Source organism: Parus major, chromosome 3 (genome assembly GCF_001522545.3).
Source record: "Parus major isolate Abel chromosome 3, Parus_major1.1, whole genome shotgun sequence".
NCBI classification, from domain to species: Eukaryota; Metazoa; Chordata; class Aves; order Passeriformes; family Paridae; genus Parus; species Parus major.
In genome coordinates, this window is record NC_031770.1 from 93,278,520 (window position 1) to 93,304,476 (window position 25,957).

The window sequence follows — 25,957 nt, forward strand, 5'->3', positions numbered from 1 at the left end:
AAAATGATTCTGTGCAAAAAAAAAAAAAAAAAATTAACTGCAAACAGTTCCTGAGGAAGGGGTTATTAAGGCTGAAAGAAAGGCCTATGAAACTATGACTGTGACTGGAAAATGTATTCAGGCATTCCATCTGAATGACACTTTGCTCAGTCTGAAAGAGCACCAAATGCAGACTAAACAGGTTAGAGTCACTTGCTCCCGGATAATTGGATTATGTGATTAATTAAGCAACTTGAGGAGCGGAGACAGGTCTTCAAAGGGAGAGAGGTGACAAACCAATATGGAACAGAAGAATCATCAGCTCTGGTGGAATTAGAGCAAGCTGTAGCTATAGTTGTGGCTAGAGTTAGTGTGGTTCAAAGGCTATTCCTATCATTGTTGCTTGAGTACTTACTCAACATACTGAGATTTCTTGCATAGTGTATATTCCCTGAATTTTTTAGAATTACTTAGCTTTGACATAACAAATCTTTTCTGTCAGTGGGAAAAGTTATTAGAATCATCTATTCTATCTATTGAAATTTTATTAGGCCTCCCTACTGCCTTGGAATGTAGAGGATCATTAAAAAATTTGGTCCCATTTGGGGTTTTTTATAAAAGAGTGGATTTTGTTAATTAGTAAAATCATCAAATGAGCAGACCTATGGTAAGAAACACCTTCCTGTTTACCAATATTTTCTGTAGAAGAGACTGATTCTTCTCAGGTGTTGCAAGCATCATCTCGATTTCTGTTGTGGTTAATGGAAAGGGAGAGAGAGATGAAATCCATCAGGTTACATTTCCATCCCTGCTGGTTTAGGATGAGATAAACTGCTTTCTGAAGAAGAAAGTGTCTCTTGGGTTATCAGAGGGAGCATAGGTCTATGTATGCACTAAGTATTTTCAGGCAGCTAAAGCTGTGGGAGGCAAATCCCACTGAATATGTCATTTGTTAAGGTCATTGTGTGGGCTGTGACATAAACTTTATGGTGTATGTTTCTTGTATAACTTTCATTTATATTTCAGCATGGCTGTTGTAATCAGGTAGCTTTGCTGGTTATATGAACAAGCAGTTCTCTTGGCTCCTCTGCATGCCACACACATGGGAAATCTATAGCAAACTGTATGATTAGTGGAAAAAAAGGTTTTACTTTCCTCTATTAGCTTGTGAAACAGCTCAGATTAATTGCATGTCTCCTTGTTTTTCATATGAAGAGGCAGAAATTAAGCGTATTTTGTTATTCTTTCAAGTCAAATCATACAAATATTTTTGGAGTTTCTTTCTCTGCTAACTTTTGTAAGAGTCCTCCTTTTGCCTACCAAAATCTTACTGTTCTGCAATTATGCTAAGAAACACAGTATTACAAGCTTGAACAGTACAATAGGTTTTTATAATAGCTTTGGAATATTTTTCCTGTTATTTTCCATCTCTTATGTATGCAAACAAGGTGTTAGCTGTTATGATCAGTGATACCAACTGAGCAAATGTTTTCCTTGAGCTTTCCATGCTGATGCACAGGTATGGCTTTTGTTTTTCCTGAGCTGATAACAGCTCACTTTACCCCTACCATCGAGCTGTTTGAATTAATCCCTTTTGTGTGCATTGCTTTGCATTTGTTAGCGTCTAAGGGTATTCGTTGCTGATGTTGAATCACTGGTAGCTCCCACACATGGAACAGGAGATACTGCAGATACTAGAATGCATGGCAAAGAATGACCAAAACTGCTAAAGGGCTGCCACTCTAGCTCCTCAAGAGAACTAGGCAGAGTCTTGTGCCTGTTTCCTGTGTTGGAGGAATGTCAGCATAGTTCTGGTTTCATTTCAGTCAGGCATTTATCTTAATACCTACACATGAGAAGACTATATTCGTTCTGCCTTTTGACAACTTCACTGTGGTCTCTTAAGACCTTCTGCTGTCCTGAGTTACTTAGGATAAGGAAACTTTTGGATTTGATTCAAAACAGTGCTTAACTTAAACCCCATCCTGGCTTCTGCCCTGTTTTTTTCCAAGTGATTTCAAACCAAAGAAGGGTGCTTGGCTGCACACCATGTTGTAGTTCCACTGAGATTTGGGGGTTTCAGATGCTTAAAGAGCAATTTAGGTTGCTTTGCTGAGAGCATAGATTAAAGTAGTGTTATAAGCAAACAGTGCTGTTCAGGTTCACAGAAGGCTGAGAAATTTTGCAAAACAATGTATATATATTTGCAGTGAAATTCACATATTTTTATACAAATACTTCCATGAAAATCCAAATTAGATCTCAAAATGAAACACTGATGTTTTGTTTATAGAATCTTTCACCATTCATATTTGCCTTCAGTTCTGATATTTTATTCCTTCAGCATGACACAGACATTATTTTTCCCACATTCCATATGTCCAAATCACATATAAAGATATTTAGTTCAAATACCATGGGTGTGAAACATTCCACACTGTGGGTCCAGGGTGGCGTTTGGCGTGTCTTTAATGTGCTATGGTGTTCAATTACAATACAGCAAATTTATTTTTATGCAGCCTTCTTCATTGAAAATATGGAAAATTGCTTTGCAGTGAGTCATCTGACAGCTAAAGAACTAAAAGTCTGTAGTGATATTTAAAGAGAAAGTGGCTCAGAGCTGCCAGAGTTCAAGACAGAAAAAGAAACAGAAATTAAAGAGAGAGCCTCCAACCATGGAAAAAATAGCAACAAAGACTGGTTAGGGGGAGGAGTGATGAGAAAGCCAAACACGCTGAGAATGTCTGAGACAGTTCAGGAGATTTTGCATATCATTCTGAAGCAAGCATTAGGCATCAGATGTTTCTCCTGTATCACACCTGCCTTAGCCAAGCAAGGTGGCTTTGACCCTAAGAGAATGGTGCAAATCTAGATAAAGAAGAGTACAAGACTCAGGGCTCTGTAAGGAATGCAGGTAGAAGCATGCAGGTAGGGGTTGAGGGGAGGATAAGTGTCTTAACTTTCTAGAGCAAAACATTGGAATGTGGTGTTTTCACCTTGTCTGAATGCCAGCACCCACCAAAGCCATTCTATTACTGTCCTCCTCAGCTGGACAGAAGATAGAAAAATTTACTAAGGGCTCACAAGGTAAGGGCAAGGAGAGATCACTCACTGATTTCTGTCATGGTCAAAACAGACTCAACTTGGGGAAACTAGTTGAATTTATTACCAATCAAAACTAGAGCAGGATAGTGAAAAGTAAAATCAAATCTTAAGAGCACCTTTCTGTTCTCCCCCCCTACAACCCCCATCTTCCCAGGCTTAACTTTATTTCCAGTCTTCTACTTCCTCCCCACCAGCAGTGCAATGAGATGGGGAGTAAGGCTCTTCATCTCCTCAGGGAAAGCATGGAGTTCATCCCATGGGAGACAGTCCTCCAGCATGGAGTTCATCCCATGGGAGACAGTCCTCCAGCATGGAGTTCATCCCATGGGAGACAGTCCTCCAGCATGAGTCCTTCCCACAGAAAGCAGGGGAATCTGCTTTGGCATCTGGAGCACTGCCTTCTCTAATGACCTTTGTGTTTCATCCCCTTCTTAAGTGGATGTTATATGTACATACGTGCATGGTGTTACTACCATCACTGATGACTCAACCTTGGCCAGCAACAGGTCCATCTCAGAGCTGTCTGACACTGGATCTGCTGGACATAGAGGAAGCTTCTGGTAACTTTTCAGCTTTTCACTGAAGTCATCCCTGTAGCCCCTGTCACCAAAATCTTTTCCTGCAAACTCAATGCATAGAAGAAAACTGGCATTCTTCAATCCACGGTGTTTAAATGTGTGAGGATTTTGTTAGACCATGAATGAGGGAATTACAGTTAGTAGACAGCAATTATTTTCAACATGAATATGGACTTCAGCAGCAGAGCACTCAGAGGAAAGATGGGTTTTGGCTTCTGGCTAAATCTTCCTTGGCTAGTGGTAGAGGGGCTAATCCTCAGAAGTGAGTGTGTGGGAGGAGCAGTCAGTTCAGAATCAGAGATAAAACTTGGGCTTTTTGTACAGGGATAGGATCTGAGTAAAGAAGTGCAAAAGCTGTCTTGAAGAGCAAGAGGGACTTATTTCCTGTGATATCTGAGACTTCTGAAGAATTAGGTAGTAAGGAAATTATAATGTAGCAAGGGAAGAACAGAACCACACAGGCTGTTAAAGAGATTAGAGCTTACCAAGGTCACTCTTGCCTTGCACATTTTCCTATAAAGTTGATGTCCAAAACTGAGCAAGCAGTAAGATACCCCAAAGGAGAAGAATGTTTAAGAAGGATAAAAGAGATGACTCAGAAACAGATGTCTGGTGTTTTTAAAGGACAGCACTGTCATGAATGGATATCATCAATATAAACACTATCATCTTTCATTGTAAATTAGGTATATTCTTCTTGTGTTCTTGGTCAAGTCTGTCAGCTGGTGGTGTGGGACTCATTGGGGAATTCTCTCATGTCATGTTGCCCAGTCTGCCCAAACTATTTTTTGCTCTGGGGATTCTTCTGACCTCGCTCTCTATAGAACTATATTATCTGCCTTAAGAAAGTAAATGAGATGTAAAGTATGTAGCATGAAGGAGAATACAGTCTTTATTGAAAGTAGAAGGGAAAAAAACTTGTCTTTTTAATGCATTCAGAAAAGTTGACTTTGACATTGTAGTACTGAAAGACACTGTAAGCATAAAAGTAAGGCTAGAGCCACTCAGGTATCCCAGAATTTGAAGGGTGTCATATTTCATTGTAGGCAGTTCTAAAATGCTTATTACAAATCTTATTTACAGCTCTCATGTCTCTTTTGAATCCACAGAAGAGGAATATCAAGGGCAAACCAAGAGAAAACGAATTCGAAAGAAGAAACAAAAGAGCAGTTTACAAATCTCTAGTAATTTACATGGAGAACAAACAGATTTGGGAATGCAAGAGACTGTTGTTCAAGATAATTTACAGCTGCAGCAAACAGACGGTCCCAAAATAAGCAAAAACAAAAAGAGGAAAATGAAAAAGAAGCGACAGAAAGAAAAAAAGAGAGCAGCTGGCTTAGTAACAAAAACTACCAGTCTGGATTTTACATATCAGCCTGACAAAAACAACAAAGAAGAAGCAGCAGGCTTAAAAGACATAGGTGAAAAGGCAGATAGCATTCTGGACTTCCTGCAGGCAACACAACAAATCTATTTTGCTGACAGTATGTACCACTCTTTCTCCTTTCTTTTTGTGAGTATTTCCAGACAGGGGAAAATGGATATGCATTTATTACTGCGGTAAAATGGGACAAATCTGCTAAAGAAGTGTCCCTATGAAGAGAGACATGTGAGAAGAAGTAAGGCATGTGAGTACCTAGTATTTGTCCCACTTTCTGGTGTGTACATAAATATGTAAGAATTCACATAAATAGAAAAAAACTGTGGTCCTCTGTCTTTAATAATATACATGATGTTCCTTGCTCTTCTCTTAAACATTCCAATGCACTTGAGACAAGTGGTTAAAATTCTTTTCCCTCAAGCAAATATCGAGAAGGATTGCTTGCTTTCAGAGAACTTCAAATAAGGGTAATTGCTATCTTAAACTACTTTCATGCTTAGTATCTCTGCACCAAACTACTTTTCAGAATTTTCTGCTTCCTAGGAGAAGATTTGTGTTCTATAAGGAAATCTAGACAGACAGCATGTAACAGAACAGGGAAGATACTATTGGCTCTGGGAAAGTATATTGGCATAAAATACTTGTGAAAAAGATGAATGGCAATTGGTGCTCAATGCACATTCCCTAGTACTTTCTAAAGAATTGAATGGATATATCTCTAATAGCCTATCCAATGTTCACTGGTCACTGAGGAGCCAAATAGAGAATATTAAATAGCTTACCTACCTGTATTAGTCCATCTTAACGCAGAGCTGTCAGCTTCTGGTACCATAAAATCCATGTTTTGGTTATAGAATTACTGTAAAAAGCTTGTTAAGATGAGATCAGGGATTTCATGTTAACTTTTTCAAGATTTGCACATAGAATTTTCTTTGCTTAATGTTAAATGTTCTTGCTGCATCAGGTCTCATCCTAAGCATAGCATTTGGAATCTATCCTGATTTTTGGCTAAGGTATTTCCATCACCAAAATTAAGAATTTTACTACTTTGCCATATGGCTAAGTAAATGCAAGCTAAGCTAGTTGCATTTGCTGTAGTGGAACTCCACAGTGACTGAACAAGATTGCAAATTTTTCAAGATCTGCTCTTAATATATGACCCAGACCAGAAACCTGATGAATTGTCCACAGCTATGTTGCTTGTTGATTTTTAAGATTGTTGTTGAATTTCCAGCTTTCCTGCAAGTCAAGTTCAGGTTTTGGCAGTTTTTGACAGACAGGCTCTAGTTTCAAACCAGCATATTGGAGTGTTGATCCAGTGAGGACCTTGGAATCCACAGAGAGGAATTCTTAGGTGAAAGGAATTTCATCTGTAGATGAGATATGACATCTATAAATCAGAGTGTCACTAACTTTCTTATTAGGCAAGTCCCCAGTTATATATAGATCTGTCATGATGCTGTTTGCCTTTTCTAGTTGAATGACTTTAACACTCTCTGGTTTTTTTAGGTAAAATTGGAAGCCATTGCTTTTAGCTGCATTTTCAAATGGCCACATTGGATTATACTTCTAGTGCATACATTAAAAATCTGAATGGGGAAAATTCTGTACTTCTCAGGTGTCTTCCTGGTAAAAAACAGAATTAAAGGGAGTCTGGTTAAAGGGACAGACAGTACAGTGTTACTGGAATGGAAGAATGAATTTATGGTTTAGTACTGTATAAACAATTGTATTGGGTGTGGCTTAGCTGGAGTTCATTTGTGCACAGCAGCCCTCACAGTGCTTTGGAAAGGTGTTGATAACACACCAGAGTTTTGGCTACTGCTGGGCAATGCTGCCATCTTACCAGCGCCATCTCTCCAACATTCCCCTCCATCAAGGGGCTGGGAATGGACAAGACCCTGGGAGAGGACACAACCAAGCCAGCTGACCCAAATTAGCCAAAGAGATATTCCATACCAGATGATGTCAGCTCAAATATAAAAGCTAAGGGAGGGAAGAAGAACAGGGAGCACTCATTCTTTTACAGAGTTTGCCTTGAGAGCAGCCACTGCATGGCTGAAGCCATGCGTCCCGGGAAGTGGCTGAACATCGCTCGCTGGTTGGTGGAAAATAGAGAATAAACCTTTTTTCATCTTTAATTATGTGTGTGCAACTATCTGCTAGTTTTGGTTGGATTTTTTTGTGCTTTGGGGTTTATTTTAGCAAACAGCCTTATTTCAACCTATGAGTTGCTTCTGATCTCATTTTCTCTGTCCTGTCCTTCTGGGGAGTGATGGAGCATCTTGGTGGGCACCTGGCATGCAGCTGAGGTCAACCCATTACAGCAGTGTAATGTCTTGCATGCTGTAATACTTGCCTTTTAAATAAAAACATAAAGGTGCAGTACCAAAGTAATTGTTTGCCTCCAGAAGTGCTTTGCAGTAGTTCCACAGAATTGTTCCCTTTTTGACATGTGTGTGCAGTTTATAGTATCTAATGTGTAGGAAGTAAAAGCACAGTGCTTTGGCCACAGTACAGTTTCTTCTTCACACCTTTTTTCTCTGCTAACTTTGAAAATTTTATTTTTTGCATTTCTATCATTAGAATCCTATTGTCCTTTTTCCTTATTGATTTTTGTAGTATGTGCTTTACCATTGTTTTAATATTAAAAAAAAATGTTTAACAAGCTACTCTTTAATATCTGATATTGGGTTGTCATTTGTACTGAAAAGGAAGATGCTGTCTTAGGAAAAAAAAATTAGAATTTGGAAAATTCTCTGAGTTCACTGAATATTTTTAACATAGTTTTCTGACTGTTTTTGCAGAGAAATCAGAATGCAGAGATGGTGCTGTAAATTCAGCAACTGCCCAAGAGCTCTTACAATGTCTTGAATTTGGCACCATCTCTTCCTCAGATGTGTCTCATCTGCATCGGCTGAAATCCCTTGTATTGCTACAGGATATTGAGAGATTGAAGGATGCTTTGAAACAATTCCAGGAACAGTCTATGATGTCTCCTGGTAGGTACTATTCACTCATGTTCATACACTGATATTTTTGTGTGAATTAAAATTCACACCACTTTATTTTTATTTTTTTTTAATTAGGAAGCTGTAAATAATGATGTAATAGTAAATATGTGCTTATACAAGATAGGCAAGCATAATCCCCACCAAAAATAAGTGAGATCCTTACTTCTCATTTGTTAACAATCAATATAGAAGCTTTTCTCACTTTGAAGCAACTACAGAATACAAGATGATTTGGGGATTTAAACCAATATTTTTAAAATCTGAAGTGTTTTAAGATTTAATTATATTTAAAGCATATTTTTAATACATTACCATGGTAGACTTTTCAAATTTCAGGATTTCAGGCCTCCAGCTAAGGGTTCATTTTACCTGCATAAGAATCAATAAAACCCATTATTTTATTTCTTCCTGGTCACCACATGGCTTCTTTAATGCACAGACTTTGCAAGCTAAATTTTGATTTACATTTTTGGTTTTGTTTAAGTTTCTAAAACGTACTGTTGATAATGTAAAAATTAAAAGTTACTCTTTATAACAAATGATATTCTGAAGTCATTCATAAAAAGAAAAATTAATGTGTTACTAAATTTTTTCATGTCTGAGGCACAGGGTGCTTCTGTTTTCTATTGTAACCCCTATAATTTTTGTAGAATCTCTTCTTGCACAGTTAAGAGTTCTTCATGTGAATGTAGTAGGATCACCATGTAGTCCACATGAGATAATGATTCATTTTCCATGTAGTCTTCATTTAAACAGTCATTTCTACTAGTCATTAGAACTTGTGTTGCAGCATCAGTCAGAAATCTACAAGATGTGCTGAATTTTCTTGCCTCTCAAAGAATTTAATCAGAGTTGAGAGCACTTGGCTACAGCATGAGAGAACCTCAACATTTTAGATTGTACTCTTAAGTCTTTTGAAGAGTAACTGCAGAAATGGTAGCAGTGTGGTAACAGTGTAGTTAAGATCATTGCCATCCAAAGATTAACAACAGCATTCAAAGAAGAGACATCTGCTTGTAACTTCATTAAATAATTTACAGCATGATAATGGCTGAAGATCCTCTTCAAGCCTGGAGTCTACTGAATGCTGTGTGTTGGACAAAGAGAGAATTCCTGCCTGTGGAGTTCAGATCTGACACATTTTGAAAAGGATGCTCTTAGAGAAGTACATATGTATTCCTTTAAGGGTATGACAACCCTTAAGGTTCTGAAGGATGTGAAGTATCCACATATACATGAAATTAAATCCTTCTGTGCATTTCAAGCCTACAATCTCTGATCTTAATTTTAATCACATTGTCTCATTGGATGTAATACACATGTGCAAACCAAGTGGAACTCAGCAGGAATCATGAAAATGATATTGTCCTTTAGTGAATGAACTAATTCAGCTTTTTTTGATTAAATCCAAATGAAATTGACATGACAACATTCAGGATATTCTTTACAGGCTTATCTAACTTTTATACAATACAGTTGGAGTTCTGTTGGGTTTTGCAGCCTCGAGACAAGTGGCTCTGTTTACTTTTGTACAGCAGAAATGTCAAAATGAAGAAAGAAAAACAGAAGCAAATTAAAACCCCTAATTTTCCAATGGATGTGTTCATCACTTGAAAAAGCAGAAGACAATTTTCTGTGTAATTTTTAAAATTCAATAATGTTGCTCTTGGTACAGCCTGGAATTGTTTACTCTTCCAGTTGATTTTCTTTCCCTAATAACTGCTGTCACTCTATGCTCAATTCTCATCTCATTCCAAGTTCACAGTGGTGTAACCATAGTAGTTTGTTTGATATTCATGAGGTACAAGAACATAAGAAAGAGGAAAAATACATTCTTATAAATTATTAAAGGATAATTAAGCACCTGCTAGTCATTAATTTTCCTCAGCAGACTTTAAAAAATACATTCTATTTGTAATTTTGGAAATTCAGTGAATGCAAATACAAGGCTCTGAAATTTTACTTTGAATTACACCTTTAATTATACTCCTTCTTTTCCCCTACATTTGGCTCAAAATCAGGTCATCTTGTCTAGTGCAGGATTTTTAAATTTTAGTTTTCACTCCCAATGAGCAGGCGATAAAAGTTATTACAAAGAACTTTGTAATATAATACCTTTCTATAATAACAACTTGAATTTGTAAATACAACTTTTGTTATATTAACAAATTCAAGTTCTTATTATAGAAAGACAAGTTAGGGCAGTTCATGAAGGTAAAAATGTACAGTACATAATAGTAATCTAATTTTTTTATGACTGTCTTATTATCTTGTCTTTTCTCTTCTTGTCTTTTGATGGGAGTGCAAAGCGCTAGAAGGAAAAGTCATTCCATATTAACATGATAAAAAAAAACCTCCTTGATTTTAGGAAGGTTTATTATTTTTACAAAATAAACATTTTATTCCCTGTAGTTCAAGAAACAGTATGTTAAGCCTGTTTACTCTTTTTCCCATGGTCATGATTCTACTTAAGATGCCATTATCAAGAAAGTAAAGATGAGTGCTATATTTTGTTCAGTTGTATCTTTAATTCCAGGAAGGGAAGCATAAGAAAAAAATGAGAAGAGATGCATCTCTTCATATAAATGCACATTCTCACTAGTAAAAGTTAACAAATTATCCATACCATTCTGTCTATCATTTCCTCATATATGGATGTTATGGTTTCATCCAACTTTCCACTGGGGTTACCAAGTCCCACTTGGCAAGCTTATGCCTGCTGATGATAAATGTGCTTTAGAATAAAGCCATGGGCTGCTCCAGGTTTGCAGATTGCAAATTCAAAACTGCTGGTTCAATACCGTGATTTGGTACTTCCTTTGCATCTCCTAGGCTGTTACTCAAATTGAAAATCACAATGCATCCAAAAGAAAAAAGAATCAAGAAATAAATTTCTCTTTTATCTTAAGCTCTTAGATCCCAATATTTGCAGTAGTATAGAAGACAGTCCTAACAAGGGTGATGGTAGGGTCTGATAAATTTTGCAGGAAAAAGAACTACTAAGGAGATTCAGACACAAAAAATATCAACAGTTGATATTATCTTTTAACTCTTCATTTAAATGAGAAAAAATACTTAAGAAATACATACTAAAAATCTCTATGGCTCAGAGGCCCTGGTTGTTCTGTTTAGCTGTCATCCTCCATCTACTTGTGTTGTACTTTGTTCTTCAAATACTCTGTCAAGTTGCCTTTGACCTTGTACATGAATGATCAGACAAAGCTGAGGTTGGTCAAGAGTGTTCCTGTGAGCATGGTTATTTAGAGTGTCATTGTTCTCAGTCTGTGAAAGAGAACAAAATGCCCTATTACTAGTTCCATTTATTTGGTAGTCTTTAACAAAAAAGTTCTTACCTCTACCTCAAATCTTCTGTAAGTGCAGGGAAGAGAATGTTCAGAAGTCACATAGACATGGATTTGTCTTGGTGGGGGCTTTGCTGTTCTCTGTTAGAAAGTCCGTGGCCATTAGCAAAAGGAAACCAGAGACCTTCGTGATCCTCCACAGTGCAGTGGGCAAAGGGGAGGAGCTGAGACTGGAAATAATGCTCCCTTTGCTGGATGGAAACTAGCTTTGGAAATGGGAGCTACTTAATTCCCATTTCACATCAATTATTAAAGCATAGGTGATCGCCTAATTAAAAAAAGTCATTATCTCCTAATTTATGAACTCATTTATGAACTTCTGCTCATCAACTTCATTCTATTATCTATTAACATTTTCTCTTTCTTGGTTAGTTTCAAATCTCAAACATACTCTTCCCTTGTTGCCTAGGAAATTATCACTCGTGGCAGAGCTAGAAGATTCTTTTAACTGCCTTTTTTTGAGAATTGTCATTTATATAAGTCTTCATTGCAGGAGGAGGTACATTTTGCAGACCAGAATTAATACAGTACTGTGTGCCAACAATGCAGAGGCTGGATATACAGAGGCCTTAAATGATGAAATTTACACTTCTTGTTTTTTTGGTTTTTTTTTTTAATGAATGAGCATTCAAAGAAAAGGAAATTTGAAAACAGTATTAGCATAATATTATAGAATCATCTTAAATGTGATTGTTTTGTGATAAGTACTGCAGAAAATCCTGTCATTAAAAATCAATAAAGTCACATAGGTAATCTCTGAATTAAGATGGAAGTCTTAGCATTTTGAGGCTTTAATGCAGCTATCTGTACAATATGACTCATTCTCAACTGGGGCTTCTAGGTACTACTGTAAGTTAAATAATGATGTGTGAAATTACTCTCCAGACAGAAAGAAGCCTTGTCCATATGATCATGTCATTTCAATCTCATTTTTTCTGAATTATTGAATCATAACAAATAGGAAATTTCAAAGTGTACGAGCAAAATTGTGTCTCATATAAAAGACTGACCTCCTAAAATAAAATGCACCTCCTTGTATAGAAGTTCATAGGCATTAGTCTTCAAGCTCCAGTATTTGCATTGGTTTTACTGAAATGTTAATATTGAATGGAAACAGATGTTCGCACAAGTCCTTTTCTTAGTGTTCAGAAATGTCATGGAGGTATTTCAGGAGGAATGTGTTTTTTTTGTTTCAGATCATGCCAAGGTAGCCACATCTCTGTTTCACTACTGGATTACAGATATCCTTCCTGTGAAGAACAGGAAATAAAGCCTTACCCCTGTGTCCATATGCACATGATTAAAATTGAATATACAAACTCTTAACCAAGTAGCAACTCTTCAGGAGGAGCGGTGTCAATACACATTCTACACCTTCAGCTAAATGAGTTACTTTCCTATGTTACAGACTCCAGAAGACAATAAAGGTATAACTACAATGTGACTTTTGTGATGGGATGGTCAAGAGTATGGCCTGAGTCTTCAGCTGAATCAATATGTACATTTCACTTTAGGATAAGGGACTTTACTGGAATGGTTTCTATCTGGTATTTTATTTAAGAAATATAGTATTAACTTTTTTGGTTTTATCATTCCTTTCTGGAAGTTGTATTTGACTTTTTTTGTATATCTGCTTACCTGGAAAACAGACCTGTATTTTTTTATATTTAAACCTATGCAACAATATGTCTGAGGAATGTATTTTTGCTGAATAAACTGCTAAATTGTGGACATAGATATGTTTCTATATGTGGGTCATGTAGGTCCTGTTTGGAGTTGTGCAGAAGCTTGGATGGCATTTTCAGAACTACTTCATGGCTCAGCTTCATGGGTTTCACTAAGTTCAGAGTTATGGCGCTGGGTTCTCTCTCCCTGGTTACTGTGTAATCTGTCTACGGCTGTGTAACAATTCTACAATTGAATTTATCCAAGTGTAGATACTACAGTAAGTAATATCCATGGTTGTAAAATGTTTAGAAGTAATGAAGAAAAAAGTGCTTTGTGAGAGGCTCTTCTCTCAATCTGTCATTCCTCTGACAGGTGATACAGAACAAACCATATCTTATATCTAGGTGTGTTAGCTTTGTCATCAGTAAGAGAGGGGCAACGTATTTAACTTCTCCAACTTGTGCTTGGAGATACACTACTGATGAGACTATACAAATATCACATGGGTTTTTTTGCTTTGTTTTTTTTTCTGTTTCATTATATTGCCTGATATATCCTGTTGTAAGGCATTGGTTTAGTGATGATCAAAATTTAATAAGATACATTTAATAAGAATAAAATCATACCACTTTCTCATTAATTGAGGAAGTTAAAAGGCGTTTGGTAATACACCAAATGATTGCAGGTGCAGAAAAAACATTCTTATAGCTAAGGGAGCTAAGGCAGCGCTGAAGAACTTGAGTTTGGTCTGTATATAGTAGGAAAGGTGTATAAACCGGACTTTGCAGAGAAGAAACTAGTAGTGTGTTCTTGAATTGTAGCTGTGACTTTTCACTGCAATCTAGTGTGCCTCAGTCCCACATCTGGAGAAAGAAGGAAACATCACTGAATGTGAAGATACCCTTCTCAACTGACTCAAGGGAAATTAATCACTTCATCCTCACTTTAAGGTTTGAATGTCACACAGTAAATGAGGCCTAGGAACTGCAAAAAAGGATACACAGCAACTCATTAGGTAAACACCATCTGTCCTAAACACTGAATATGAAAAATATAAACGGTGTCATGTAATCAAACTTGAAACACAAGTATGAAAGAGATCAAATTAAGACTGCAAAAATAACTAGTGTCTGCATTTCCTGATACTTGAGTGACTGTGCTGAGGGAAGTTATAGGGCTGCTGCCTTGAGTAGACACCAGGACCTGGCAATCCCTCCCCATTGTTCTCTAGATTCTTGGTTAGTGTACCTGGAGATCTGGATGTCAGTGTAGGTGACTCCAGTTTCCGTATTTCCATGTTCAGACAGTAGCAATGCTTAATCAGCACATACCTCAGGGACTCACACGCAAGACACAGCTGACTACGCAGCCTTTTGATCCCTTGAACAGTGGGACAGCCAATCTTCCTATCCCTGCCTGCATCCTGGGCCCTCTTGTCTGCCCTATGGCTCTCCTGCGCACCAGCTAGTCCAGCCTGGAACACTACCACATGTTCGCACTCTCATCCCACAGGCACTCATGTACTCGTGTCACAGCCTTGGTTATTGCTTTAATTTCTCTTACTTAATACTCCTCTTTCAGTCCTTGGTCATTTCTCATAATCATAGATTGGTTTGAGTTGGAAAGGACATAAAGATAATCAAATTCCAGCCCACCTGCCATGGTCAGGGACACTTTCCACAAGACCAGATTGCTCAATATTAAAGTGATTTTTTAAAATTCTACTGGATTTTCAATAGCTGCATATAGATGAGCAGATTTTGATATCTTTGCCAAACAGAAATATTTTGACAGAATCACAAAATAGGTAAGATTGGAAAGGATCCCCACAGTGGGATCATCTAGTCAGCCTCACTGCTAAAGCAGGGTAAAATTTTGTACTATTCCAGTAAGTACAATTCACAGGTCAAAAATGTACTTTGCTTGTATTTTGCAGGTAATAATGGATAAAAGATTACTTTTGGTCTCTTTTTTGTTCCCTCTGCTTTTACCGCTGTAAGAGCCTTATATTCTGTGCAGAAATCAGCTGGCCCCAGCTAAGCAAGCCCAGGAGCAGTTCCTGAGTGTAGCCAGTTAGTCAGTGATATCTGATGTCTTTGCAAATGACCTGTGATAGGAGCTGAATCTTACACTCACCAAACTTGCCACTGTTGCACTAACAGGGATTATGAAGAGGATAAAGTATGCTAAAGAGTTTAGAAAATCGGACCAAATTCAAGCAGATAAATTGTAGATTGTCGTAGATAAATGCAATTGCATAAGAGTATATTTGTTTCTGAAACAAATGTGCCAGACAGCGGTGTGCTGAAGCGCAACACGCATGAAGGCACTTAGGAACAATGCATAAAAGAACACAGCAGAAAGATCTAGTTTAAAAGCAAAAGAAATGGACATTACTCATAAATTAAATTAGGCAGTGTACTAAAAATGGCAAGGGTTTCATATTTGACATTCTATTTGCAGTCAAAAAGATTTCATACGTCTCAATTTTAATATCTGGTCACTTTTCTGCACTGCTTCTCTAAAAGAAATGGTGCACAATCTCCTTACACCTTTTCAGGTTGATTTGAGCAGTGGATCACAATGTGGCTGAGATATGAAAACTAAAAAAATTAATATCCACCAGTGAACATGGTTTTTCATTTCACTATACATAGTGTAGCTATGTACATAGCTCCTTCAACATAGCAATGAAACATTTATCCTTTTAGATTCTCATGCTAAACTTAACAATGGCAAAGGAGATCACCTTGAATTCAGTTTACTGAATGTCCTGCATCATGTGGAATTACTGAAACATGGAAGAGTTTTTTAAGTGGATTTTGCATCAAAATACTTCTGGGTAAACTGTACATGCATTATTATTAGCATATTTCAAGGTTTAAAACTTACATGGACTCCAAGAGTAGGAAGAATTTAAGGATCAACTGGCAAGTACCCTGCATGTGTGTTCATGGATTACCTTTCAAGTGTACATTATTGAACAGTGTGCAATAAGTAAGGAGCAGCAGCACAGTGGGTGGGAAATGTGCTCTGAGAGGCAGTGGTCCCTTACCAGCATGTACAAGTAAGACCAAGAGGCTGAAGTCATTTGAGACATGCGTTGTAGTGGTTAAGCTGGTCACTCCACTTGTATGCAAGGGTATGAGTTCAAAGCCATTATCTCTCTATATATACCTATGTGTTTTATTCTTAAAATTGCCTGTAAGACCTTAATTTTTCTCCTTGTGGATATGTAATAAGGGAATCAATCTCTAATGTTACAGATTTTTACTGCTTTGTAATTGGTGCAATATTTTAGGCAGTGCTTTACAATCATGTAGAGTTATAAATTCCTTAATGTGTTTTCTATGACAGCTGGCTTTTCTCTCCTGCACCAGTGTAGGGAGTTACTACTCAATAGGCTGAATGTCTGAAATAACATCTTGGGGAAAAACTAACTTAAAAAAAAAAAAAAAACCAAAAAAAAAAAGCAAGGAAGGAAAAAAGTGCTGAATGGCAGAAGATTTTTAAGTTGTCTTTCACCAAAGAAAACTTTTTTCACCTAGTAATACTATGTGTATTATAAAACCAGTCCACAGACAGAGTGGAAAGAGGTGTGTGTTATGCATGTACAGTATGCTACACACTGGGCATAATAACAGACAGTAGTAGTGCAAAAGATGGCAATCTGCAGGATTGGGAAAATGTATTATATTTGATATTTAGGGAAACCTCAGGTTATAGCTATGCAGGTTTTGTAGTTTATTTCTTCAGCCCTGGACTGCTCCTAAGGAGGGCTGTATTGCATGTGTTAATGCAGCTAATTAAACTTCACCCTCTACTGCTTTATCCTTTGCATTGCATCAGAGTAAATTTTGTTTGTTGTTTGAAACTGTTAGATGTATGCAGGCCTAAGGGAAGGGAGGGACATATGTATTTTAGAATAGCAGAAATTTAGATGCTGTATTTGTTTACTATCTAAGAATCTAGGAAAAAAACTTATATATACTATGATTATTTGAAACTGCATATGCACCATAGTGAAGGTCAAATATATAGCATTAATAAGGCTATTATCAAAGTTGAGTGCTTAACTTTGTATAATTAATAGTCTATAGTGATTTTAATGAGCTCCATACTCTGGTAAAGTGCATAAGCAAACTGTAGTTCTCTTTTATATTATTACTGCAAGGCTACATCCTGTTTTAGGATACATAATGGACAAAAAAGAAGTGTAATCTAAGATTGAAGAGGAATACACAAAAACAGAAGGAGCTTTTCTTTTGCATCAACTCTAGACTGCTATAGGTTGCATCAAATAGGGGCTGCTTTTCTTTACTTTCAAGATCTTTGCCAGTCCTCTCCATCCCTCATTCAGTACACAGATGATTCCTCCATCCCTGTCAGCCTCTGGTATTAACATATTTAATTATTCCATCACCCATTTGCCATACTTTAAGATTTACATATTTGTGCTTTTTCCCTACGGTGCTTTCCAGTGCAATCTTTTCATCGTCTTCCTTTCCTTGTTGAAAGCTTTCTTTTGCTGTGATCCTTCTCAAAACCTTGGCCAATCCCCCAAGCCTGGTCAATATAGTGCTAGGACAGCTGCCTACTGTGCTGACTAACGTGTCCTTACTGTCTGTGTACTCCCACATCAGTTTCCCGCTGTTTTCTCTGCTGATTTCTCCTTTTCTAAGTGAGTAGCAATTTGATGCAGGGTTTGCCCTGCTGCATAGACCAGCACAGCCAGTTCTATCGCATTTGAGATGACAGTGTGCTCAGGAAATGTGATAGACCTCTCTACAATGGAGAACATGCTTGAACCTGTTGGCAAGGCTGCTGATGGTTTAAAGTGGCTTATTAATTTTTCATTGCACACGTGATCAGTCTGGTAAAACAGGGAGCTGGTTCTCCACAGCAGGCACTTTGGAGGCAATGTTCTTCTGCAGCTTGCTAGGGAGGGCTTGGAGGCATGCAGTTGTTTCTCCTGACTTGAGATGTCTACAGTGTAGCTTTTACCATCTGAGCTGCCTATCCTAAAGAACTTCCCTATCACTGGGATTAAGTAGCCCAATACAACTGACTGCTGCTAGATATCTGTTTTAGAATTGGAACTGTGGTACCAGTGGGAGAACTTAGTGCTTTATGTTGACTGATATGAAAGCATAAATAGGCAAGTCATGGAAACATCTGCATTGCAGGCATCTGGATCTTGTTATAAAAACAGAAAAAAGGAATGAAAAAAACATAATGTAGTGTATCTGAGAAAAGGACAGGAACATGCATGGCCAAAACATCATTTACTCCTGACACTGGTCTGGCAGTGGCGAGCTCTTTCAGCTTGGACGGGCTGTGGCCCTCTCTCCTTGATGCTTTCATGTCTTCTTGTGGGAAGCTACTGCCTGGAAGTGATAAAAGGGGAAAGGAGAAATGAAAGGAGCTGTTTTACAGCTGTGCCTGGAGATCACCCAATACAAACTGAGGAGATGCTTCTGTTCTTGTTCCCTTTGTGCATGTGATCATGCACAAAGCAACCTCCACCATTTCTCAGGTAGACTAAGTTTGCTGTGTGATTCATTCCTCTTCCCAGTGACAATAATCAAGTGGAAGTGATTATAAATTCTCAAAGAAAAGTAATCATTTTTAAGAATATCAAACTGATCAGACATTACCTGGATTCTACAGAAGGAATCGATACCAAATATGTTTTTTTGAGAATCACAGGTGTAATCACTGAACTCTATAGACATAATGATAGCTGTTTGATCTCTGTCTGGCATGTGGGAGCTTAAAATGAAGGTCATGTTCAAATCTGATTGGAATTCAGGGAAAGCTGCTTGGCTTATTACCATGACTATAGTGCTGGATTCTATTTACATTAGTAAACAGTTTAAAATACTTGACGTTATTCAATTAAATCTGTGATTGCAAACTGACAGACCAAAGTTCATTGATTTTTCCAACCACATTAAACTAAGTACATAGCACAGTGTTTCATTTAGCCTGTCTGCTTAACCCTTTCACCTTAATTCAATTATTCAGAATAAAATTAATGTGTAAAATATTAAATAACTCTAAATTTCTAAATTAGAAGGCATTGCAAGAATATATTCATCTTGATTGGCTTCTGACATGCATTTATTACTGTAGGATTTACAATTTGCTATGGATCACATTGTTATCCAGGTGGCAAAAGTCAGTCAGAAACTTTTTTCTCTATACTCATTCAGTAAATTGATAGATAAGACTGAAAAGGACATGAGATTATCTTCTCTGACCCCATCTAGATCCCTGGTCATAAATTTTCCCTTTACTTCATGGCAAAGACCAGTCTGACAAAAGCACAATTTGTGATTTTTGCTAAAGCAAGTCTTGTACAGAGACAGGCAGCTTGATTTAAGGACATCAAGGAATTAAGATTTAGCCCCTTCTTCAGTAATTTATTCCAGTACTCAATCACTTTCATGTGTAGAATCATGTGCCTTATTTTAAATTTGAATTTGTCTAGATTTAACTTTCAGCCATTAGTTCTTGGTGCACTTTTCTTCACTATATTAAGTAATCCCTCGCTACCCACTATTTTCTGTTAAAGTTTCTGAACACTAATCAAGCTACAAGGCAACCTTCTTTTTGATACCTTGAGTATTATCTCTTTAAACTATTTGATTTAAGGCATTTTCTATACCTTCCAACTTGGTTTTGTGGCTCCCTCATACATTCTCTTCATTTTTTCCCACCATTTAAGAAAAAACCCTGCTGGAACTGAGCATAGAAACTTAGCATTCATTTAAAATCTCAGAAAAGACAGTTTTTGTACTCACTGTTTCATAGGTTTTGGATCAACTCAGGATTGTATAGGAAGTCTATGTTAAATTATTTATAACAGTAGAAAAGTACAATTGAAATTTATTGCTATCCAGGATTTAGTCCTTGGTTCCATACTTCATGTTTGTGAACGTTTGTCTTTCTCTTTGGTTGTATTGACTTCAATTTTTTTTTATTATGTCTAGATTAGTAAATGATGCATTATTCTGAGTGACTGTACTGCTTTCATTAGTATTTACTATCTTCTGATAGTAAATGGTGACATCTGCAAATTTTACCAGCAATGATTACATTTCCTTCCATATCATCAGTAAAAATGCTAAACATGTTAATTTCTAGCATTAATCTTTATGGGATTCAAAGAGAAATTACATTATTCAGTCATGATTCCCTATTTTTTACCTTCTTTTTGAAAACAGAAAACTGAAATAATCTAGTAGATTTCTAATATTTTTAACAAATATTTATTATATGCACTTTTGTTTTGATCAGAAAGTCATGAGGCACTAGGTGTAATAGTTGTCAACAAGTATTTCTTCAGTTTTCTACAAAAACAAGCTTTAATGTTTTTCAGATAAGGATAAGAATCCAAGCTAAAGACACTGTACAAAAAAAATCCTCCAAAATTGTATTTTAAAATATGTTTAGAAGAAAGCAGAACAATTGAAAAGTATTCAAAGTAAATAGCCTCTCAATTTTTTCTTAGGTGTTTTCAATTTGTTGCTCTGTGGGAAATGATTTGCATTAGTTAAGAATGATTGTTGTGTAATATTTCATTATTTTTAAACAACAAGAGAAAATTGATATTTTTTTTCTTTTCCTTCAAGGTGTGATCTGAAATTTTACTTAGAAAGGTGTCTATCGTTTATATTATCTGTTGTGTTGCCTTTCTCCTGGCTGGTAATTGAAGAAAGATCCCTGCAACAAGTTCATTGATTGCTGATGAGTAAAACAGATTTGAGATGTAGAAGTTTGCTTGCAAATTCGTATTCACATATGGGATATGTAAATTTTCAGTTCCTTACAGAAGCAGTTCTCTGAGCAGATTTCTAGGTTGCAGCACAGGTATGTTTACTGTCAGCATCAGTGTTTGCTATCTAAACCTAAGATAAGATCAATGTAAGGATTCATCAGCAATATTAATTGAACTGTGGCTGTATAAAACCTTGCAGACAAACAGCATCAAGCCTCCAGCTCCCCAGATCTGGCTCGCTGCTGAAGAACACCTTGCAGGATTCCAAAAAGTTCCTTAACTCTCCTCTACACTGGAAGTCTTAGGGGAAGAAGAAGCAGCATTTCTGTCAAAGTGTCCTGGTATTATCCTTTCTTTCAGTCTGATTCCTTTATGCATAAGCAAAAAACATCAAGGTTCAATATCAAGCCAAAACCAGTTCAGGTGTCCTTGTCAGGCTACCTGAGGAACAAAGACTTTGCTGACTGTTGTGTTTCTTAAAGTCCCTTCTCCATCTACTTTTTCCATGATTTCCAAGGCTTTGCAAAGTGAAATGTGATCTCAAGTAACCCTGCAGGTACCGCAGGGTGAGAATTTGAACATGGGCAGATCCTGGGAAGCAGCTGGCAACAGTGGCTTTACTGCCCTGGTGTGAACAGGAGGGAATGAGACACCGGTGTAGCTTTTCCCTTGTAGGCTGTGATGGTGACCCACAGACCCATTCTGCTTGACAGCATTCTCATGGGTAACCTGAGACTTTTCTTTTCAAATGAGAGCAGTGGAAAACTTGGGAGGTAAAAGTGACAAAGATGAGATGATATTGAGCAAGTATTTCCAAGAGGATCATTAGACTTTTGAGAAAAAACTATGGTCCTCTCTGTCAACCCTGGTGCAGCTCCATTGTGCCTGGCTGACCACAGGAATAACTGGTGACCTGAAATCATAGTTGCTTTGTACAGCAGTGTGTTGAATGGTATTTAGCTTGAAGCTGACCAAAGAAAAACGTCTAAAATTATTAAAAAAAAATAAAACTATATTTTAGAAATCCAAACTAGGCCAGATTTTTTATTTTTTTTTCTTGCTGAGCCCACAAATTATTGTCTTTTTTTCTGAACATCCAGGTGTCGTGGTTTAACCACATTCAACACCTAGTCACCACACAGCCACTTACTCTGCCTGATAGCAGGACAGGGGAAAGAGTCAGAAGAGCAGAAGTGACAGTTTAACAGTTTAATAGATAAAACAAAAGCCATGGGGAAAACAAAAGAAATAAATTCGTCACTTAACACAGGCAGGCAGGTGTTCAGCCATCCCCAGGGAAACAGGGCTCCCTCATGTGTTATACTGACAAATACCATCACTCCAAATGTCCCCTCCTTCTTCCCCTGCTTTACATACTGACCATGATCCCATATGCCCTGCATCAGCTGGGGTCAATGCTCTGTGCACCTACATCCACCTCACTTGGTGGGATGAGGTGAGGAACAGAAAAGGCCTTGAGTGTTGGAGCAATACTCAGCAACAGTGAAAATATCCTTGTATTACTGTAGTGGGTTGACCCCAGCTGGATTCCAAGCACCCAGCAAAGTCTCTTTCTTGCTCCCCTCTGCAGTTGACAGGAGACAGAAAATATAACAAAGGACCCATGGGTTAAGGACATCGAGAGATCACTCGTCAAATACCATCACAGGCAAAAAAGACTCAAACTGGGGATATTAATTTATTAATAAGAAAATCAGCAAAATAATGAGTAGCAAAATAAATCTTAAAAGCACTTCCCCCCTCTCCCCTTCACAGCTCTACCTCCTCCCCCAGCAGTGCAGGGAGATGGGAATGGGGGTTATGGTCAGTTCATCACAGGTTCTTTCTCCTACCGCTCAGGGAGAGGAGTACTTCCCCTGTTCCAGCTTGGGGTCCCTCCTACAGGATATAGCTCTCAATGAACTTCTCCAACATGAGTCCATCCCACAGGCATCAGTCCTCCCCAGACTGCTGCAGAGTGGGTCACTCTTGCACAGAGTGCAGTCCCTCGGGAACAGGCTGCTCCAGCGTGGGCTCCCCACAGCTTCTCAGTCCCACCAGCAAACCTGCTCCAGTGTGGGCTCCTCTCTCCACAGGTCTGCAGGTCCCTGACAGGACCCTGCTCCAGCACGGGCCTCCCAGGGCTCACAACCTCTTCTCAGGCATCCACCTGCTGTGGTGTGAGTCCCCTCCATGGGCTGTGGGTGGATCTCTGCATCCCTGTGGTTCTCCAGGGGCTGTGGGTGGATCTCTGCATCCCTGTGGTTCTCCAGGGGCTGTGGGTGGATCTCTGCATCCCTGTGGTTCTCCAGGGGCTGTGGGTGGATCTCTGCATCTCTGTAGTTCTCCATGGGCTGCAGGGGCACAGCTGCCTCACCTGGGCTGCACCACTGCCTGCAGGGGAATCTCAGCTCTGGTGCCTGGAGCACCTCCTGTCCCTCCTTCAGCACTGACCTTGGTGTGTGCAGAGCTGTTCCTCTCACATATTTTCACTCTGCTCTTCTCTGGTTGTTATTATAGCTGTGCAATAACTGTTTTTTTGCCTTCTTAACTATGTTGTCGCATAGGTGTTACCACCATTCCTGACTGGCTCTGCCTTGGCCAGCAGTGAGTCCATTTTGGAGCTGTCTGGCATTGGCTCTGCTGGACATGGAGGAAGCTTCTGGCAGCTGCTCACAGGAGCCACTGCTGTAGCCCCTGCACTACTGAAATGTGGCCACAAACCCAATACAATTATCAACCCTGTTTTCAGCACAAATCCAAAACAGTGCCACAGCAGCTATTGGGAATTAACCCTACCCCAGTCAAAACCAGCACTCCAGGATATGCATGGCACCTGAAAAACCTACCCAACCACAGCATTCTACTTAGAGTGGTTCTTTCTCTTTGGGTTCAAATCTGAGTCCATGGATGTGAATATTATCTCAGTGTATGGAATGGTGTGCAGGCAATGCACTGTGCCCTGCAGCATTCCTCATCCCCTTCCCAAACCAGCAGCCTGAGCTGAACAAGAGTCATTACAACCAGGCATGCTGTGCTCTGGGATGCCCTAAGGCAGCAGAAATGTCTGCAATCCAGCTCTCAGCTCAAGAGGGTTGTGCACCAGGATATTAACTGTAAAACTGGCAATATTGCTTTGGTGCAGAGCCTTCCTCCAGGCACCCACAAGACAGATGGCTTTATCAGTACACAGCCATTCACCTCTGCATTGCAATTGGGAAGAAGTACAAGCAAATTTCCAACTATCTTTGCTAAGCAATTTTACAGCTGTCTATCTGAAATTAAAGCACCCTCTCTTGGTTGTGCTTTGCATTTTTATAGTGACTAGCAATCTTCTTTCTACAGTGCCACACTCAGCCTTCCATTGGGTTTCTGATGCTTGCAAAAATATGTGGCACTAAGTTAATGAAGATGAGTGCTTCAGGCTGTAGGGAACCAAGCAAAGGAGAAATCTGTGTAATCTGTATGATTGGACACTTCTACATACAGTGTAAAAAACAAATCATCTCTACAGGGAAGGGCTTTTGTGTACAAGTTCATAGGAAAGTATTGACCTGCAGCTCATGTAAAGGCTTTATAGAGCCTATACAAAGGGCAGCTTCCCACCCACAGCCCATCAGTCCCACTCCTCCTGAACTGAAATGCACAGGTCTTTGAACAGGTACGATCCAAGGACTGAAGCAGTGGGTTTCTCAGTAACTGAGTGTCTGTCCTACTCAAATGAGTGGGAACCCATGAACACATCTCTTAAGTTGGAGTGATTTTCTATCTGACTCATCTCTGGTCAAAACAGAGGTAAGTTCTCAGATGAAGCAATCAGGACATGCACACCTCTTGGTAATTGTAGTACCTGTGCTCCAGTTTTCAAATAAAGTTGACTCCAGCTTCCCATATGTGAGAGGTAAGAGTGAAACACGCTTGAAGAGTAGTACCACCTCACCATCAGAGAAAAGCAGAAGATTGAGATTTCTATAAACTGTCAAGTGGGGGGAGTTTACAGTCAGCTCTGAAAGTGACTTCCAGGTGGGAGAATCGGCTGCTGCAGTTCTTAACTCACCGAGAAGCTCTGCACTGAAAGCAGTCTCTGCATCCAAACTGGAGAAGTCAATGTCTGATAATCAGTAAAAATCTTGTTGACAAGGCAGTGATGCAGGAAAGAGGTAAAGAAATTCAAAGGATTTTTTTTTTTTTTTTTTACCTTTTTATCTTAGTGCAATGAATCCATATTAATTTTCTGGCTTGGAGAAGGAATATAGGAAGATGGAAGAACCCCTCCCTCTAACTCTGAATTAGGAGGGAAAATTCTGACATCTTGTGTTTTGACCTTGACTTCTGTAGTCTGGGAAGACTATGGAAATTTTGGTGACAACACAGTACTGTGAGAGGGAGAGGACTCCATACAGAGGAAGGAGGGAAGCAGGGAAGAAGACTAGAAGGACACATACAACTTGAAGAGGCCTTTTTGAAGATTTTTCATAAAGAAATTTTTCCTACTTGTCTTTGTACCTTTTTTTGCCCTTTCCTCTAACTTCTAAGTCTACTTCATCCTTTCAAAGATGAGAAAGAAAAAACTGCCCATGTTATTAAAAATGCTAGTTCACAACACATTGGTGAAGTGAGTTCTGGTTTGTTTTCTAGTCCTCTTCAAATAATTCAGTTCCATTTTTGACCCCTTACTGGGTATGGAACGGACATCTTCATGGTATTGTTTTTTAATTTATGAACAGATCTTATTAGTTTACATAATTATGTCCACCATAGTGGATATCCTATGTGGAATTTTATCTGCCATTTTATCTCAAGTTGTGCATGATCACAGTCCTTTCCTGCAGCTTTGCACAGTCAGCTTTTGATTTTAATTCCTGTGATAACTGTAATGGAATCAGCAGTCTCTGTTCTCCCATTATTCATCACCTTTTCCAGGTCATTTAAGACTTTGCTGAGAAGCAAATATCCTGGCAAAAAGTCCCAAAGGATTGTGTTGGTGATCTCCTTCCAGTGGGAAATCTGCATTCGTACTATTTTTCATATTTTTAAAGTGCTTGTTCATTTAAATTAGGATATTTTTAGCTCATAAGACTTCC

The 25,957-nt window shown here is 38.4% G+C and overlaps 1 protein-coding gene across 4 annotated transcripts in view; it reads left to right on the forward strand.

The window, feature by feature from the left end:
- Window positions 1-16,751, forward strand: part of ERICH1 (glutamate rich 1) — a 69,624-nt gene extending 52,873 nt beyond the window's left edge. The window contains exons 4-6 of one of the 4 annotated variants that reach the window (XM_015622402.2): window positions 4,772-5,149; window positions 7,854-8,048; window positions 12,619-16,751. In XM_015622402.2, coding sequence (XP_015477888.1) covers window positions 4,772-5,149; window positions 7,854-8,048; window positions 12,619-12,692 — 647 coding nt within the window. In that variant the 3' untranslated portion in view covers window positions 12,693-16,751. Of the gene's footprint in view, window positions 1-4,771; window positions 5,294-7,853; window positions 8,049-12,618 lie in introns of those variants that run through there. The other 3 variants (XM_015622403.2, XR_001520560.3, XR_001520559.1) reach the window with 3 other exon arrangements.
- Window positions 16,752-25,957: the final 9,206 nt, after the last annotated feature.